Source organism: Lonchura striata, chromosome 1, assembly GCF_046129695.1.
Source record: "Lonchura striata isolate bLonStr1 chromosome 1, bLonStr1.mat, whole genome shotgun sequence".
NCBI classification, from domain to species: Eukaryota; Metazoa; Chordata; class Aves; order Passeriformes; family Estrildidae; genus Lonchura; species Lonchura striata.
The window spans coordinates 42,664,477-42,684,428 of NC_134603.1; the positions used below are offsets into that span (position 1 = coordinate 42,664,477).

A 19,952-nucleotide genomic window follows, 5' to 3' on the forward strand; every position below is an offset into this window, starting at 1 on the left:
AGCAAGTAAAGCCTCCAACTGCTGTTTCCTTGAGAGAAAAAGGGAGCTGGCCAATTCCTGTAGTTATCCCTCAAGAACTTAAAAAAGGAAAAAGCCATTCTACCTAGGTGAGCCATAGGTATTTGAGCTGTAAATAGAAACTTACAGGCCACGTGGGAAGTCGGAAACTTCCCTTGTCATGGGCCTGTTTTATGCTCTGCTTGTGGGACCTTGGGGTAACTCAGTCTGCACTGACACAGATTTGCAACGTTCCCATTTTCCTTTCTACTTTCCCCTTCCAGATCACTCTATAAATATACCATTGAAAGTGAAACCATGGTTCATTCACCCTGTGCAGTGTTCAGCCACTGACCATCATGAGCCTCCCCTCACATGTAAATGTCTTGTATGTTTAACTGTGTCTAAGAAAACCTGCAGTTACTTGAAAGGATGATTCTGGGTGCTACAGCTGATGAACAGCCTCGTCCACTGGTGCACCAGTATCTGCTGGTGTTCCTCTGTAAGCTGGAGCATCAGTGAGTATGTTAAATTCCTACAGAAGAGGCATTAAAGTTTTAGCTAGCAGTGGAAAGTGCTTGATCAGTTACTGCTGCTCCTTCTCAGAACTATGTCAGGATCTACAGTCAGGTAATACTGCAAACTTCTGCTTCTTGCACATTTAATGTAAAGACACTGTTTACACATTTGACCCTTCCTAACTTAAGGAACTCATCCCTTTTCCTTTTGAACTACCTCAGAGAGAAAACCAATCTGCATTGCATGAGATACAATAATCACAGCATAATACACCACTCTCCACACATGAATTCTTTTCTACTCATTTCAGGCATAAAGCTGGCCTAAAAGATGAGAGATGAAATGTAAATTACTCCGGCAAAAATAGGTAAATTAAATCTGATGAATTAAGAAAGGTCAGGTAGTTTACTTTGCTGCTTCTCCTTCCTGAGACCATTTGATTGTATTAATTATTCAAGCAGAAACACTTCCACCCCACTCCATAATACTTAAGCATGCCAAATGGTATGATGATCTTAATTTAGTGTCTCCTTGTGTCAGACGGTTACAAAAGACAAGCATTAACATTTTGTTGATAAATGCAAAGGAAACCTGCACTGCAAGTCTGATGAGAGTTTCATAAAAAAATTCTGAGGTACATCTTTAATTATACCTTTTAAAAATCAGACATGCCCCTGTACTTCTTAAGTCTGCAAACTAATTTGGTAATCTTAGCAAAGGAACGCTTTGCTCTTCACAATTCAGACAAAAAAATGCAAATCAAAGGCATGTAAGAGGTCAGTTCTCAGCTGCCTGAGACTGACTTTTACTGAATCAGCTTCAGAGTTATGTGAATAACAGAATCCTTTAAGCTGGAAAAGATCATTCAGTCCAGCCATTAACTCAGCACTGCCAAGCCTCACCACTAAACCATGTCCCCAAGTGCCACATCCACATGCCTTTCAAATATCTCCAGGGATAGTGATTCAACCACTTCCTTGGGCGGCCTGTTCCAATGCTTGGCAACCCTTTTGGTGACAAAATGTTTCCTAATATACAAAAATATAGGAACATCTCATATTTCGTGATGGTACCATTATAAACCATGAGAGTAAAATAAGAGTGGCTTGTGAAACATGGGATGCATTAAGACGCATTGACAGTAATGTTAAGTATTTGGGTTTGCTTCATATTTTCTGGATAAAGGGTTATTCTAAATTCTCCCCAAGCTTCTCTCTGTTCCACAGCCAGCACTGGGATAGAGATACTTTCCTGCAAGAGATAATGAGTACTAATGAACCTCAGAGCTTTAAATTCACTGCAATGTTTGGAAGTGCCAAAATTAATTCCCAATTAAGACTCTTATGATTTTTCATTATATAAAACTGTTTCTAACCTCTGGTGTTACCTAATCCACAGGTTCTTTTCTCTTACTTGTCATTGAGTGATTTTTTCAAAAGACATCCCTATCACTTGTGTAATTTTAGAATTGAATTCACAAATTTAAGTTCCTTCTTCCCTGATAACTTGGTCACAGTTTTTTACAGTGTTTTTACACCTACATGCTAAGAAGAGAAGGACTTAGGGAGAAAAATAAACCAAAAAGAAAACCAAAACATAGCTGAGTGAATGTAGCAGACATTTTTGAAAATTACTGTGCTGTTATCCTCCTGTTATTTTCAACTGGAATGGTCCAGATAATGCTAACTTTTATGTATTTGCTCAAGAGAAAAACAGAAAACACTGGACTAGACTGACCACACTCTCCATTGGCCCATGGATTTTATCACCTGACATCTGATGAATTCGTAATCTCTGCTGGGAAACATGAAAACAGAGGTTCAAAAAAAATGACAAGAGATGAGAAAAATATGAAAGTGTTACTCAACACGAATTCTACCTTGGAAAAACAGTCAAGTTGAATACATGGTATTTTTTAAGAATACATTCATATCAAAAATTTGAGACGATTTGGGGTTTTTGCATTTGAAAAAAAATCCACCTGTTTCAGTACAAACCATTCAGTCACTTTTGCAATGGAAAATGTTCCTCACAGACACCCAAAGCCTCAGATCCCAGAACAGTTCATGTTATAAGGTTTTGAGAGAGTAGGAATGTTTTGAGTGGGACTGGAGCAGATTCTTTAATTGAAATTATTATGTTTTTGTCAAGACAGGGAAAACCTCAGTTAAAATCTGAGAACAAAACCTGCAATAAATCCTCCTCTCTGTACTCCCTCTCAGTGGATGCCTTAGGTCTGATTTCTATTAGCTTTTCACACCTTCTTTCGTGTTATAATAATGCATATAAATGAATTAGGCATGACCAATTCAAATGTGTGCCAGCACTAAGACAGCACAACTTTAGAAGAATCTAGAAAATTGTAGGTCTAGTGAGGACACGTCCACTGTATGAGTCAACAGCAACTAATTGAAAATGACAACTTCTCAACCGGTTTCTGAAATGCAGGATTTCTGCTCACATTGGCCACCCTTGGCAAAAAAACAAATGCCATCAAGAGGATAAAGGTAAAATAACATCAGAGTTTCACCTAATGTCAAGATCTGCGTAGTACCTGCTGAAAAGCTCGAGTTCACTCTGTTTCTTTACTAAAAATAAAACAAGTATATTTAACATAAAAAGTAAATTGAAAACATAATTATGTTTTATATATTACTGGAATCACTTGTTCTCTTGGGAATTTGTTATATTAGATGCTATTTAAAATCAATTCTGGAAAATTGTACGGAGTACTTTTAAAGATGAAAATGTAAACAGATTGGAAATATCATCAATCAAATAACATCAACTTTAGATGAATGAGTAAATGAACAAAACTCTGTGGCTGGCCATCAGCAGCAATATCACTCACAAGGAGCTACAATAAACTGATCAAATTTTCCTCATCTTTGGTGTTTTTTTTTTTTTTTTTTTTTTTTTAAATAAGCACAAATGTAATATTGGTGTGAGAAAGTCTGCCAGCTTTCTACTTCCTATGGCCAGCTAGGGCCATGTCAGCTGTATTTGTATCGTTATTGACTGAATAAGGGTTTAGAAATAAAACTCTTTATGCAGCTTCTAAGCTTCAAGCAAGAGCCCAATGAAAACTGCAAAAGCACTTTAGATACCATGACTGGTATAAACTATTTTGAAGTTATTTTTCCAGTGCTGTGAAATGTAAGTACCAAATAAAATACACAAGATATGACAGACTTCCATATTCCCAGCAGAGTGAATCTTGAGAAGATTCACTTACCATGTGAAGATGTATTTATCATAATGTACCATAACACATTTTGTTCTTGTGGATATGTGAAGTGCCAAGTCCACCAGTTTTGGATGCCAATTTCTGTAGGGCTGTGCTTTTATATAGCTCCTGGAAATGTTACAGTCTTTGGTAATGGCCAAAGGGCTCCCCTGGGAGCTAAAAAAAATTTCACTATGAAAATCTTTACTTTTGACAAGGTTTCAAAAATCATCCAGGAGATGAGATAGTATCTCGGTCTCAGATACCTGCTAATTTGACACAGGATACATATTTTCAAGAAAGCCAGGCTTTTAGGACAGTATGTTTACCCACATCACTGTGTTAGCACTGCTTCCTAATAAAAAAGGAAGCCTTTCACAGAATTGCCTGAGTTTTGTAATTCTAATTAAAAAGGGTTTTTTTTAGTTATTATTGCAAATTGTAATTATATTCAGTTATATACAAAATTTCCACTATATACGTAGTTATACACACACGTTGTTGAAATATCTACTTTCCTTTACACATGAACTGATCTAAAACTGACAACTCCACCAAAACTGAGTAAGGAAACTTATTTTTTCGGCTGTCAGTGTTTAGGGAACTCTACTTGGCTCATGTTTTAGACTACTGAGAAAATGAATGTAACCTGAGGAGCAATGTTAGGAGAACTTTCATGAGCAGTTATTTGGTGTTTATAGTACTCTGGGTATTGAAGTTTATTTGCTTTTCACATCCAGTTATTCTGCTTCAGCTGCAAGAGACACTGAGACAGATGCCTTGGAAATACCCTTTAGCAGCTGCTTTCACAAGGTACACATTTTAACAGTCAAATTTTACTGTCATCAGAAGACACAAACTCCTTGAATCCAGGCCAGGTTTTACCATCAATACTGCCATATAAATGAGGAGGTCTAGCATAAAACATGACACTCAAAATCTAACAATATGAATTCCTGTTAGAGTTGGCACAGGCTAGTTCACTGGTTTTGCTCATCTGAACATGACCCTGCTCCCAAGCTCCAATGTCCATTTGATTGTTGACCTCTGCTTGCTTTTAGCTCTGGCTTTGAGGAAGAGGCTTAGTCTTCAGACCAGAATGAGATCCCTATTCTGATATTCTCCCTTTCCATTCTCGTTAGCCCATGGTTCAGTGTCTCAGCAGGATGGACAGCACCGTCTCACTGCCATCTTCACAGCGGGGCACTGCACTCTCCTAGAAAGCCAGAAATGCAGAGTCCGTGACTTCAGATGAGGCAAGAAGAAATGTGTGGTCTCCCATTTCCTGGGCAAATGTTCAGAGCTACAGACTACTCCATAAAAATAGATGTTGTCTGTCTCCCTGAGGAAAAACACAGTTGCTGAATTTGGCAGTAACTTCAGCGCTGCAACTGTGAGGTTGGCATGTGTAAGGAACATGACCTGAATATGGTGATGTCTTGTTGGGGCTACCTAAAAGCAGAGGTCATACACAATTAAAAGAATAAAAAGCTGTTATATTTATTGAAGGGCCTTGAGGTACATTTCAGGCAGATGAAGACCCCCCAGGGGCTACACCCAAAAAATGGGCAATGGGTCATGAATTTTCACACTTTAATAAACTTGGTCCATTTGCATATTGGGGGTTAATCTTCCAATTACAGCTTCAGGCAATGAAGTAATTTACCCCAGGTTTGCTCAGCCCCATCTCACTTTTGTTTATATCTCTTGGGGCATGAGATGGTAAGGTGTCCTTGATTCTCAGGCCTATAGAGGAATTGTTTTGTCTTACCAAAATGGGCAGACAGTAACTAACACTCTATATGGAGTTTAGAGTTACATACTAAAGAACTGCAGGATTACAAATATTTTTTTTTTTTTTTTTTTATGAAAAATATAAAAGCTAGAATCCTAAGGCATCAATGGGACAGCAGGGAATAGAACTGCCAGCTTCTATATAGTAGCTGAGTGCCTTCCATTCTTTGGGGCTTTTTAAACTTCCACAACACATCTGAGGATATATCTGTGGTTAAGCAGCTGGTGGATTGCTTTCTTTAATGTTTGTATAAGTTGTTTCACACACTAGAGTAGATGTTCTGATCTCATCAGAAATTATTTAGTTCAGTTATCCTAGGAAGACTAAAGCACTGAATGGAATTAAACTCAGAGGTCTCCTGAAAATGTAATCTGATTCTTTATCTTCTGGACGAGGTTTCTCTGTATTGGTTAATATATTTTTCACCATCCCCAGGAATGAAAAGCCCATGTTTTCAGTCTGATGGTCAACAAAGGGAAAACATAAAAAGGGTGATGGCTTAACAGGAATCCTTAGGACAAGGACTACAGATTCATAAATTAGAACCGATTCAGAGAGATTCCAAGGCATCCCAATACAGGTTAAAAGGTGAAAGAAACAGCATTGTCACATACATTCAGATGCCACAAGATGCATTGCAACTGAAATGTATATTATGAGGATTAATTCCAAACTTTCTTCTAAATTATAATAATACTTACTTGAGAGGAGAGAGAAGAATATTGCACTCAACTTTGCAAACTGACCTGTAGATAACAAAGGACAGAAAACAGGAAGATAACAAATTAAGCCCGTGAGCAGCCAGGCAGTGTATTATTCTGAAAAAAGCCATGCACAAGCCTAGAAATAAAGGGAGCAATTAGGGACCCAGAAAATAAACCCACTGAGAATTGTCTTACACAACATATCAGCAAAAGACTGTACCAAGAACAAAAGTGGAAACAGATGTGGGAGGATACACGCTGTTAGCATTTACACTTGTGCATTAAATGTGTTTGGGTTTTTTTCTGATACAGATACTTGTTATTTACAACATGCTTTAAAAAAAAAAAAACAAACAAAAAACAAACAAAAAACAGAAAGAAGCCTCCTCTAAGGTTTCCTGTCCCTGATTTCCCTATGTATCTTAGTTTTTTAATAGTAATTTAGAGTTCAGTACAAAAATCTTTCTTGGACACAAGGTGACACAAAATAACAAGAGTGGGTTTGGGCCAACCATCTTTCATGCTACACTACATCTACATGTTTTTCTAAATGTGCTGATTTTACACAAAGTGAGACATTTAATAGCATAAAAATGGTTACCAGATTGTTACTGAGGTGACCATTCTGCACCCTCAGTAGGAGTTCCTCCTTGCAGATTTTTTCAGCTGACAATTGCATTACGATAGCTACAGCTTCTGGCTTTCTTTGGCAATCCAGATGAATGCAGTGTATATGTGAGTACAAACAGTAAAACTGCTTGTTATAAATTCCAATGGTTTGATGCAAATGAGCATAGTTGACCTGGCCTCTGTTCAACAGCATAGCCTAAACAGAAATTTTCCAATTTTCCTGTGTTTTTCCAATAGTAAGCTGTGGCTTTTTTAGAATACTCAGTGATATTAACAGAAGAAGGGATAGAAGAGCGAAATACCACAAATAAACAGCAAATTGCAGAGAACAACTAGTGCCAAAGCACATGTCTCGGGGCCAATATATGACACTCTCCAACCAGCTCCTAATCCTTTTAGTAGTCCCTATTAACTTAATACTTTTCTTGCTTCCTTTAAAGCCATTCCCTAATTTAAATGGCATCACTCATACTGGGAAGGACTTCTCAGGCATTGCCATTACATGTTTTGGGGCTGTAGTATTAACTAAAAATAGATTCTACTTACAAGTCACTACTGTCAAATCACTGCCTGATAGGAGCTGACAGTCTCACAGACAGTAAAGTACATCATGAAACTTCTGAGAAAATGCTGTTAAGCAGAACTTGTCTAGAATGAGAACTCTCTGTTCCCTCAGTGAATATATTTTTTTGGCCAGGGGAGTGTGTGTGTATGTGTGTTGGGTTTTTTGTCTGTTTTTGTCCCCTGGTGGAAACAAGTAATGTAAAACAACGGGGAATAAACTTCACTCATGTGTAGTCTTGGCCTACCTAAATTCAGGAGTTTTATTCTGATGTTAATAGGGAGAAGATTTCCTTCCTTTCTCCTGGGAATGTTGGTGGAAAACAGCAGAAAAATTATTTTGACTGAAGCAAGAGTAACACCCAGTGCCATCAAATGACATCCATAACTTCTCCTGCCCTTATTTCTCGTGCACATACATATTGAATTTTATGCATGTATATAATACTGTTGTAACTTGTGAAACTCAAGTAACACTGTTGCCATATATTGCACTTCCATACTGTAATCAAAATACAGTCAAACTGGTTTGTTTGTTCTTTCTGAAGAACATGGAATTTTTACCAGCAAGAATAACATTTACTATTTGGTGCCTGATAGCTGTGACTACTTAGGCACCCCTTCTCTAAACTGACAAATATGTTTCATTAAATCAGTAGTAGCTGTTCATCCTGTTCAGAAGTTTAAATGCTGTGATTTTTGACAAGTCTTATCTTGGATAAAAAGTTCTGACAATTCCCCCTATGTCACCTGCTGTTGCCTTAATAAATGATCTATAACAATCCTGCTCCTTTTGTCATGTCCTTAAAGACCTCTGCAATTAAATGAAATTTGGCAACCTACCACAGGCATGAAGCAGGTCTACATCAACAATAACCTCAAAGTTACCTCAAATTTTGACAAGACTCAATGAACTTTTAAAAGACTAATATATCCTACCAGCTTTACAGAAAAGAAGACCAAAAGAGCAGCAAATCTTCATTACAAGTCAAGCCTGTCAGACATAGATTGTCTCCAAAGTGACCAGCACTGAACATTACCAGAAAATTACCAGAAAAGAAGGTTAGATTTTATTAGCTCCTAGAAATTAGCAGTATAAAGAATTGCTGCCCATAAAGTGATTTTGAACCTCATTTGCAGACATCTGGTCTCTCAGAACATGTCTAATTTAGTTACTGTACCCCATTTAATATGTTCTTGAGGGGTGAGGTCCAAATTTGAGCTGATCACTATGTAGAAACAAAGTTGTTTTTGCTTGTTTCAGCTCTGCTCCTAAATAACTGAACTAGGTTTTCCCTCTTATTGACACTGCTTCTAACTTTATAAGAAGAAATCTATTTTATATTCAGATATTCCAAGTTAGAATAACTGAAAACAATAATCTGGCAATAATCTGCAACACCAGGTAGAATTGGAGACCATGATGCAAATATGGGCATCTACAGAATTCCAGCTCCCCCTGGCATATTTGCTTTGCTCAGACTCTTAAACAAATGCCTTTTGAGAGCTTCCTCAGGGGGGTGTTTAATAACAAATCGCCAGGCTTCTCTGCACCAGATGCTTGTTGAATACTTGGTGCTCTGGGATACAATTTGTTCCAGACCCTTTTCTGTACCTCCAGATTCTGGCAATGACAGTAACACACAGACTGCACCTGAGCTTCAATTCACACTGGAGAAACCTTATGAATGTTTCTTGTGATTGGAGGAAAAAAAAAAAAGATATGAAAATAGCAGGTCATCTTGACACCACCAAGCAGCACCTGTGGTAGTGGGGAATGAGCTCTAAGTGACGTGGCAGGCATGGGCAGAGAACAAGCCCAGAGGCAGTTCTGTCCCACCTGCTTCCCTGCTACCCATATGGGCCACTGCTGTGTGCCTCAGGCAGTGTGGTCTTCTTGGATAGGCACAAAGGCTGGATGCATCTGTGTCTGTGTGAGGGAGGCAGCAAGTTTTGGAAAGTGGCTGCTCTGGTAACCCAGAAGAGATCACACTCCAGAGGCCAGGGCTGGTCAGATGGCACTGGGCACCTGAGGGCCATGATCCTTTCTCACTTATGGAGAAACATGGGCAGTTGGTGTCCTTTCCCACCTGGTACGCCTCATCCTGCAGCTTCTGCTTCAGGTACTCCTCCATTTTCAGTTCATTCTCCAGCTGGCGCACAGAGTCATTCTCGTAATTTTCATCATCTGCTCTGACATAAGGGTCTCCATCTTCTGTAACCCTAAAGATAATTATTAATAAATAGCCTCCTAAGATGAATGACATTCAGAGCCAATAAAACTTCCCCTTATTGTAATCTGTGAGGACTGTGGGATACTTTAGCCATATGCTCCACCAGTTAGTATTTTCCTGGCAGTGGAGAACACTTCTGTTATTTCCCTCTCTCATGAAGTACACCAAAGGGCATATTCTGCTGAAGGCACTCCCCTAAGGAAATGAGTAACAAAAGTTCTCAATAACTTCATACAAAGAGGCTGAACTAAAAATAACTAGAAAGATGTCTATTGTCTCCAAAAGGAAAGATCAGGTTGTAAAAATCAATCTGTTTCTTCATCAATTGAGTAGGTCAATGCATTCTGCTTTTCCATTTACACATTTCTCCTTTTCCAGTGAGCCCTAGCAGGTCTCTCAGTCTGGATAAATAGGGAATGGGATTGCAGGGCATGTTTGGGAAAACAGCTGTCCCACAGCCTCCATGCTGCCTGAATGTTCCAGGCTGGATGTGAGACAGCTCACTCCTGAGGGAGTCCTAAGTTCCAGGCTTTATTGTTTACAGAGCCCACTACTATGTAACCAGGAAGCACTTGGATTTACGCTTTTTTTTTTCTTTCTTTCTTTCTCAAATAATTGAGAGGGAGAGGAAATACTGTGTGATGCACAGTGCTTTCAGAGGAAGAAGGATGAGATGAGGAAGGGGTGTCAGGCAGGTACCCACATGTCGCTGCGCATGGAGCCGGTGGCAGCAGCGCTGTGGATGTACCCCGGCTTCCGGGCGTGGATCTGCGCCAGGAAAGCCTTCTCAGACGTCGGGGATGGAACCAGATCATCAAAATGAGTCCGTCCAAACTCAGAATCCACATTGCTCTCTGTCTCGCTGCCCACTTCTGTGAAGCAAAAAGTCCCATTTAACTTTCACAAATGTATATGTGCCTATTTCTTTAAGCATTTCTTTGCCTCTCCAACCGAGAATGCCACCTCCTCATAGTGATTAAAAGCATATTCCACTTATATTGGCAAAGCTTATAGTTTCCTTCTTGGACCAAATACTGAAAATTTTGCTTATCTCAGTTATTAGGTAGGCTATTTTACAACATGTCCTGTATGATCTATGCTAAATCTGATTTCTTGAGAGTGAAATTCCACTCTATGTGGAATCACAGACAAATTTTTCACTGTATCCAACTGCACCTCTACATCCATGGCTTTGAGAACTGCTGAATTCCAGATGCTGTTGCTTAGGGATTTTTTTAACAAAAGCATAAACATTTTTGAAGATATGTATCTTCCTACCTCCTATTTTTTCCCTACAAATGTGAATTGTCACTGTGGTGACTATTCCCCCTCGTAAGCCTCACTCACCAGAATTTAGTTCTTTCACCAAAGAAGACATGGTGTTGGTGATTGAATCTGCTGCCACCAGCAAATCATTTCTTAAGTTTCGTCTTGCACCTGAAGCAAGAGATGGACAAAGCACAGTGTAACTATTATTCACATGACATATGTTTTACTGTTGAAAGCAGTTTTGACCCTGCTGAAAGCTGTCATTGTGATAATTCAGGGTATCAAAGCCCTTGCGAGAGGCACGTGCAGAAGAGATCTCTGCAGAACGGCCTCATTTACTTATGCTGTATGCAAAAGCAGAAGCCTACCCTCATGCTTCATTTAACCACAATGCCAGATATGTGGAGATTATTCATTGCCATCAAGCTTGCATTTGTCTGGTGACACCAGCAGACCAGGCCTGGAGGATTAAATCCAGCGTGAACTCATTTACAGTGCCTGTGGGGGAGGAGGGAAGAAATGAGGTGTTTTCTCTAAGTTCCCACAGCTCAGCTTAATGATGCCACTATTGCCAGATATTTGCCAGATAATTATGGCAAACGTTGAAGAAACACACTTGACCTCATCCCTCATCAAGACTGTATGTATGGATTTATTTTCTCTGCTCCCTCTCAGCCTCTCCTGTAGCTCATGGATTTTCTTGTATATTATATAATTTACTGTCTCTCTCTCCCCCCACAGCCCTCCTTCCTTTTTTTAATAAAGGAAGCACAACTGCTTCTCTAAACAGCCCGAGGCTGCTTTTAAACTCTTTCTAATAATGCATCTAGAAGTGTTTCCCTGCTGAACCTGGCAGTATTCCCTTAACCATAAATCATGAGAGATTCTTGTGAGCTACATGGAATACTCCTTCTTTAGGAGGGGTCTGTGTGCTTAAGTCCCTCAAACCCTGAACATAGATACTATTGTTGAATAGCTGAATGATCAATATATTCCACAGAATTGCCAGTCTTCCAAATGCAACAGGAATAGGCTACTGTAGATTTTTTAAAACTCGCTGAATGCAAACCAATACATTTGAAAAAGTTTCTCAAATCCTAAAGAGGTTTTTTTTAAATTTATACATTAGCAAATATTTACTGGAATGTAAATTTTAGTAGTTAAACTCTTACAAACACACAACCACTCCCTCTCTAAAGTCTTCCCAAATTTGTGCCTCTGAAATATTGCAAATGCTGTGAAAGAGAAATGGAAACAATGAAGAGAAAACATCCTTTAACCATGGCTTTTCTACATTATGTGTATATAGGCAGATCTCTGTTGGTGCAGCAGAGAATGGAGACATAAAATCTCAGCCCAACCCCCTCACAAAGTCATATGTCAAGATGTGACAGAATGCTGGCTTCAAGTTCTTTGGGTTTGACCTTCCCATCCAGAGCTTACAGTAAATAATGACACAAACCTAGGTATTTATCAAATGCAGAAGCTTTAAAATGTGATCACATAACTTCTTATATTGCTTTTGATCTTGAACAGAACACATTTTTACACTTAAAATGCATTTGCCTGAGGCAGACTTAGCATTGTTTAAGAATATTTTATTGTGGCCACTACATTATTTATCTTACTCTTAACTCTAGAAGAAGCTGTCCATTACAACATAGGAGCTAGGGCTCCATATTTTTGCCTGTCTTGATTTTTCTCATAGCAGAAAAAAAGGAAAACATATTGCCTGTTTTTCTTTTGCCACAGAAAATGATATTAGCAGCAACTCATTATGCTGGGACCAGGAACTCTGCCTATGTTCAATACTTGAATTGACCAGTGCTTTAGGAGAAAGTTCCTGATTACATTACAGATCCAACCTTGTCCAAAAATACACACAAAGACACAATTTACAGGAAAATCAAGGAGAAGGGTGCTTGAGAGGGCTGAACTAGGTTCCTGGGAAGAAGCTTCCACTGTACCAGAGGAAATTCTGAGCTTACATTTAAACTTATGTTTAATTTGGGTTGGGGAAAGAGGGAAAAAACTCATTCAGATCATAGAATTGCAATTATGCAAATATTTTAGAGAGAGAAGATTTAAAAAATAAGGACTGTTTCTTTATTTAGATAACAGAGACTACTTGCTTTCAATGTTATTCAACAGAATAATATAATTTCTGGCCTTAGAAATTCAAAACACTTTAAATTTTATTCTTACTTGAAAAAAGAGTGGGAAGGTGATGAGTTTTCTGGAAATGCAAGAAAAGGGTTCACCAAGACTTTCAGACTTGATTCCTGTCTAGTCTAACTGGATCCTTCTCAGGCCCAAAGCAAAAAGACAAGGGACAACAGTCATAAGTTGCATTAAGGGATGTTCCGATCAGATAGAAGGACAAGGAATTTACACAGTAAGGATAGTGAAACACTGCAACAGAGAAAATGAGTGACAGAAACCATCCAGAGCACAACTGGTAAAGATCCTGAATAGTTTGATCTCACTTTGAAGCCCTCTTTCTTGGGGCAGAAGGACACAGTGACTTACAAAAGCCCTTTCCACCTAATTCTATGATAATATAATTTACTTCTAGCAAAGTCTTTATTTAAAACACACTGACAATGCCTGCTGAGGTCAATAGTAATTTTCCTGGTTAACAGAGCAGTGATAACTGTTCTCACCCTCTTGCATCAAAATTCCTTCTTACCCTAAGCTCCATTAATTGACACCATTGTCCAGTTTCTGCTTACCTGCTTGCTTTGACAGCTTGCTTTGACGGCTGACAAAGTTGATTTTCAATGGCAAAATGCAGCTGTCACAGATATTTTTTGTTTCGTTTTATTGCATGCAACTCAGAAGGTCAAGTACATTAAGTCAGTAATCAAAAGAAATAATGATTCTTCAGTCTCCAAGTGCCTCGGACAAGCTGTTAGCGGGACTTACTTTGTGCAAAGGCTTCCTGCACATCTCCTCCCACCCCGGTCAGAGAGTCCTGCGGTGCGTGGGTCGGGGTGGAGCAGGCAGAGGCAGACCTGATGGGCATGGGAATGGGCCGGCTGATGGTGTGGCTGGGCGAGGAGCGCGGGGAGCCTGCCCCCTGCGTCTGCAAAACAATCAAGGGGTTAAACAGGGGCTTTGCAAGAGCCTGCACGCTGTCCTGGTCACCCATCCCTCAGCTTAAAGGCATCGTGCTCTTTGTCGATCAGTTGGGTAATGTTAATTTTGCTAGGAGAAATAATCCAAAGTCAGTTGTTAGTTGACAGCAAGGCTTCTGTTTAGAGAAACAGTAAGCAGGAAAATATGAGTCAAGATCTGACTTCCTTCGAGCATGGGAAAATGTCAGGCAGCTAAATAAAAAAAAATCCAAGTTAATCAAGACCACACTGCAGACCTCTCTGCCCTCTCCCCTTTCACTCCCCCAGCTCACATGCATGCCTGCTAAACTGTAACCCATTCTGGCTGTGAGAAGGGGAAAGCTGCTGGCACCAGCATGGCTTTCAGCCCAGGCAAGGGACTGGAGCAGCCCCTTTCAGCAAAGCCCTGACACAAGAGCTGATCACAGCCCTGCCCTCCACCTCCCTGCAGGACAAGTTCATGGTACATGCAGCCTCTCAGTCACATAAAGTCTGACACTTGCAATAAATAACACACATTTCTGCTTTTTATTTGGAGCTAGAGAACTATTTAAGCCACTATTAAATTATCTGCTCCACATACTCAGACACTCCCAAAACACTGTGGGGATAGGGCAATATAAATTCCTGCTATGGGTTCAGCTGCTGGAAGTGAAAACGTTTTAACACCAGTTATATAAATGTCATGCTGTTAGCACCACACAGTTAGGATCACTTAGCAGAAATTCAAGCAGACTTTACAAAACTGCAATTTTTACTAATGCAGCTAGGTGAATGATACCAAGAGACAGGGCACTCTTCTCGCCCTCTGTTTCAAAGTCCTGGCAACCTGTATCCATTAAGAGAAAACTAATGCTGGAGCCCACACGAAACTGCACGTGGCTTTTGAAACCCAGTGTTTAGCAGATGCTAAGGATGGAGGCTGCTTGAGTGCTTTTAAAGGGGAACTGCAACACAAGCTCCAGGTTGTTTTTAGTCAAAAGTGACTGGAGAGGTGGTTTTTCCCTTATCTTGGCTTTATTTAAAAATACAGGAGGATTTCTTAATTCTTCTCATGGCATTTATTTCGACTCTGGTATTGGTAGCCACTGCAGCTCTGATTATGTTTGGCAAATATGTTCTAAGAAAGACAGGCCATTGCAGGTTAAGTGCAGCATTGTTCTTGAGACTTTTATAAATTCCTGACCTGGACCATAAATAATGTATCAGAATATTAAGCTATTTGTTCTTCTATCCTATCACCCCTTTCTAAGAGACATTATCACCTGAAACTAATCAAGGGTATATTAGTTTTATGAGAAATAAGTGCATTACTGATGGAAGAATGGAGGACTTGATAGTTATAATTTCTTTAATTATTGGTTTTGGAACATTTACATGATGGATGTAAAAGGCAAATTGAATACATAAAGTCCAGATGCTCTCCTGTTTCTAGAATCATCTACACTAGCTCCAGAAGAAATGGAGATATTTAGTCCTCCAGAGGAAGGGCCCAGAGCAACTTAGAGATACTCCAAGGTCCTTGTTAGTCACAACCCCTGCACATCAGGCAGGGCACCTAGGATCTACAGCTTTCTTCTTTCATGCCCTGACAGAGCACATTTCATCCTCACTGAAACACATTTGCAAAAGAATTTGTGGTTCTCAGCTCTCTGAAAGAAAAGTGCCCTTTTTTTCTTGCTTTTTTCCTTAGCGCCCTTTTGCCTTTGATCTCTATTCTGGGAACATCAACAACAGAACTTTCAGGGAAAGATGAGGAAAAAAATGGACAAAATTTGCTTCATGCCATCAAGTCATATTCAGGAATGAACTTCATTTACTAAAAATAACAGATGCCCGCCAGTACTTCTGGGCTGGAATTTTCCCTTAGGAGATGTGGAAACTGCTGCACACCCAGTGCTTACCCTCTGTCTGCTCTGCAGCTACGACTGAGATCTTGTGCTTGTGATAAACACAAAATGTTTGAGAAGCACAGGAAGATGAAGCATTCAGAGTTCCTTTTCCAGAAAAAACCTCCTCACTTTTTATACTATTTGGGCAGTATGAGATGGAACTGATGAACAGCAAGTTAAAATAGGAGGATATTAGGGAATGCCTGATTTCAGAGAGGTGAAAACTCAATATATTTTACTAATTTAGATCCACCTCAGCCCACATTTGTGGGAATGAAATGTATTAGGATCAGATTCCTGCTTAGAGGTTATCAGGAGAATTGTGGTTTTCAAAGGCTGGACCTAATGGTCTGAAATCTGCTATGACAGCCAGTCGTAACTTCTTGGTAAGGACAGCAAAAAAGACAAGCACTGAATTGCTCCCAAACCTTGACAGCTCTACCAACTAAGGATTAAAGCATGCTGAAAGGGGAGCTACCACAGCCACTGTGGATATTTGGATGGCTTCAGCTTCTTGTGTTGTACTTGGTTGTACTTATCAGTGTTCTCATGCCTCCCAGGAAAATTTTCAGGTATTTTATTTAATTCACCACCCCTAGTAAAACTGCTACAGCTCTTAACTCTTGCTAGACAGGAAACCTCCCCACTATCAAGTGTCATGCATGCCTAACATAAAATGCTTTAAATGAGAACTGGCTTTACAGGAGTTTTAGCCCATTGCTCCCTCTGCTGGGACTGAGCTGGGATGACATATGGAGAAATCACACAGCCTCATCAAATGACAGGGATGTAAAGAACTCATTATCCTTTCTCAAGGAAGGGCAATGGAGAAATAGATAATTCATAAGTTTTAGATGAATTGCCAGGCTGCTCATTCCAATTGAATTCCTCCAGAAATTAATTTAATCCTGTTTCTCTCAACAGATCATGAAATGGCATAGCATAATGGGGAATCATTAAATGGAAATGGTGAGAGTAATTCTTTAGCATCACCACCTGGTATTCAGTGAGGCTATTACTCTTGGGAAAAAAATGTCATAAAAATACCTCATAGCAGCCTGAAAATGTGCTTTCACTTACACTGTCCAGTGCACATTTTATATGACAAGGTAACTCCTGCCACACTGGAAGCTTCTCTTTTGCGAACAGATCTTCAGAATCAAAAAAGACAGCCCTTACACGGAGGTGGTATTAGGGCAGATTTATATTTTTGAGTGCAACTCTACAAAAATTAGCCAAATGTTGGTTTTACAAAGGTGGGAATTACCTACGAACTCTGCATGCTGTATCACAGACAGAACACATCAGACTTGTGACTGCACTTCTGCTGATGAAAGCAGAAGGAATTTCGTTTTGTTATAATGAAACACTTTTATTGAACTCATAAATCAGACTGCTCTCTGAAAAGTACCTTTTTTTTAAGCCTAATATATTTCCAAGATCCATTACAATACTAAAAATCTCCAAAACAATTAAATCTCCTAAAATTTACTATTATTAATGTAAATACTTCCTCTTTTTGACCGAGGTTGCAGAAAACATGTATTTCCCTGAAGACTCATGGCACTGTTAGCATCAATGCTGACTTTTAAAGATGTGCACACTACGCCCCGACTTTCTGGATAAAATGAGCTTTCAAACTTATTGCCCTTGTCTAATTTCAGCTCAGTTATGTTTTTCTTGAAAGTACAAGATTTCTCATTACATTTTCAAAATGTTATCTATTGAATTTATATTCTAGATTGGTTTCACTACATTTGAGGTGTGGTTTTTATACCTTACATGTTTTAATTTAGAGGAGTTAGGAAAAGATTCCTTGTAGCTATAACTCACTTTCTAGAGCACTGTTTCATTGTGAAATTTGCTCCAAGACACTAATGTGGGAAAGAACTGCAAAATATTAATTTTGGTCAAAAGAACACACACACAGGAGTAACACAAATCACAGGAACACAATTCCATTTAGGAGTTAGTGGGGCATCCAAATAGAAGGTAACTTGCTACCTGTTTCAATTCTTCTTCCTAAAGAAAAAGAGGATCAGCACATGAGATGAGCCAGGATGTCAGTGAAGAGCAGAAAACAAAGCCAAATTTGGAGCACAGGGTTAAAGGTGCAATTGATATGGTTGAAGATATGAGACTAGGTTAAGGTCCCACCTTTGCACACTTTGAAACACCAGAACAGTGCAAAGTGCGCAGAAAGCTGCTGTAATTTCCTACCAAATTTTCTCTGTCCAGGCAGTGACTAGCAGCAGACAGCCTTCACTGCTGGTTGTGGCACTGCAGCATTTCATGGGTAGAACGAAAAATATCCTGCCTGGCTCCAGCTCCCAAAAATCTGCTGGTCCTGCAGTCGGTTCTGCTGCCACCAATTCGTGCACTGTGGCCTCAAAGCCTGTGTCTAAGGAGGGGCAAGTGACATAAGGTGACAAACTCATCCTTTGATACAAATGGATTTAAATAAGTGTATGATGCATCTAAATGGAGGCATGTTGCTCTATGGATTTCAGTGGAATTCCTTCTGCTCTTATGTGAGCCATATTTGACCCAAGTTGCACTGAATTTCCATGAACTCATTTGACCTGCCATAGGAAACAACTAAAGAGACTCCTGTGCTACTCAGGGCGCTTTCTTCCAATGTGAATTTGTGGCATCATCTGTCCTGAAGCACATCAGGTAAAATAAGGCTGCAAATAAAAACACATCTTCCACCTCACCCTAGTCTGTCTTTAAAAATGTGCATGCTTTTTGGTTCTTAACTGAGCTCCTCTGTTGAGACATATTCCATTTGTCTAACAAGGGCCTGCTTCTGCATCTGGGAAAATGAAACAAGTGCTGTAGGGAAAGCATCTCTGAGCAGAGAGAGGTAGATGTGGTTGTCAAATGACTCATCTGACAGAACCAGCAACTGACTAAATTAAAGAAACTTTAACTTAAGAGCAAAGTTAAAGTTTAAAGCCTAGTGATTCTATACTGTCAGCTGCAGTGAATAATAGTGTACAGTGCTGAGATTTTTTCCTTACAGCTAATAGTTAACTCGTTTTGCATGTCGGTTTATTTTCTTTTTCTTACTCCTCCTAGCAGCAGGTGACAGTGCTGTGATGCAGTGCTGCTACAGGAATGACATAATCTGAGAATAATCTGAAACCCCTGAATTAAAATACCAAGGAAAAACATAAAAAGGGAGAGAAATACAGCCAAATTTTGTGGGTAGAAACAGTCAGGTTCTGCAGAATTCTGTGGTTACATATCCTCTCTCACCTCTCTCGCTTCACTTTTTGTTTTCCTTGGTAGTACCAGGTGGAGCTCCTTACCTTCAGCAGTTTCATGAGGCCTTCTAACTGAACCATCAGCTCCCTTCTGCTTTCCTGGAGAGCAGACATCCTCTGTTCCAGCTCATCCTTCCGCTGTCTGAGAAACAAGGAGACCTGATCAGAGCTTACCCCCCACAGCAGCAGCAGCTTTCAACTGCAGCATTTTGCCAGCCCTACTATGGGGACACATGCCTACAGACCACAGGAAAGCAACCACACTGAATGAATTCAGCACAGGGTTTAGAAATGTGCCTGTGTGAAGGCTAGGGAGTTCCTTCTCACTGGGAATCCTCATAGGACTGAACAGTGATTAGGGAAAAGACAGACACTGACACAGACCCTTCTTCAAAGAACAAATGAGGTTCAAACAAGCTTGGGTTATATTCCCTTGTGCAAATGCCTGGCAATTTTAGCTTTGGAACTCTCTAGTCAATAACCTCACTAGCTGTCAGGAGAAATTAAAGACATGGCCTGAAGGACAGGAAATTACAGGAAGGGCATTGAACACAGTGAGATATGAGAGAAGCTAAGAGAGTTCAGAAATACAGACAAAAACCCACAGTGATATGCTTTTGTTTCTGTTTTTTTTCCTGAAAGCAAGAGGAAGACTATGACATAGTACAGATATAACTGCTTGACATTAGCTCTTTGCACTCGGAGTCCAGTGCTGTTGTGTGACAGTGTGAATACTGAGC

At 39.7% G+C, this 19,952-nt stretch overlaps 1 protein-coding gene across 3 annotated transcripts in view; it reads right to left on the reverse strand.

The window, feature by feature from the left end:
- Positions 1-19,952, reverse strand: part of DTNA (dystrobrevin alpha) — a 178,522-nt gene that overhangs the window by 3,610 nt on the left and 154,960 nt on the right. For 2 of the 3 annotated variants that reach the window (XM_031504027.2, XM_021544753.2), the window contains 6 exons: positions 19,258-19,354; positions 13,861-14,020; positions 11,014-11,103; positions 10,370-10,538; positions 9,523-9,655; positions 6,239-6,283 (listed from right to left, as the gene is read on the reverse strand). In XM_031504027.2, the coding sequence (XP_031359887.2) occupies positions 6,266-6,283; positions 9,523-9,655; positions 10,370-10,538; positions 11,014-11,103; positions 13,861-14,020; positions 19,258-19,354 (667 nt within the window). In that variant the 3' untranslated portion in view covers positions 6,239-6,265. The remainder of the gene's footprint in view (positions 1-6,238; positions 6,284-9,522; positions 9,656-10,369; positions 10,539-11,013; positions 11,104-13,860; positions 14,021-19,257; positions 19,355-19,952) is intronic. The other variant, XM_077783758.1, reaches the window with a different exon arrangement.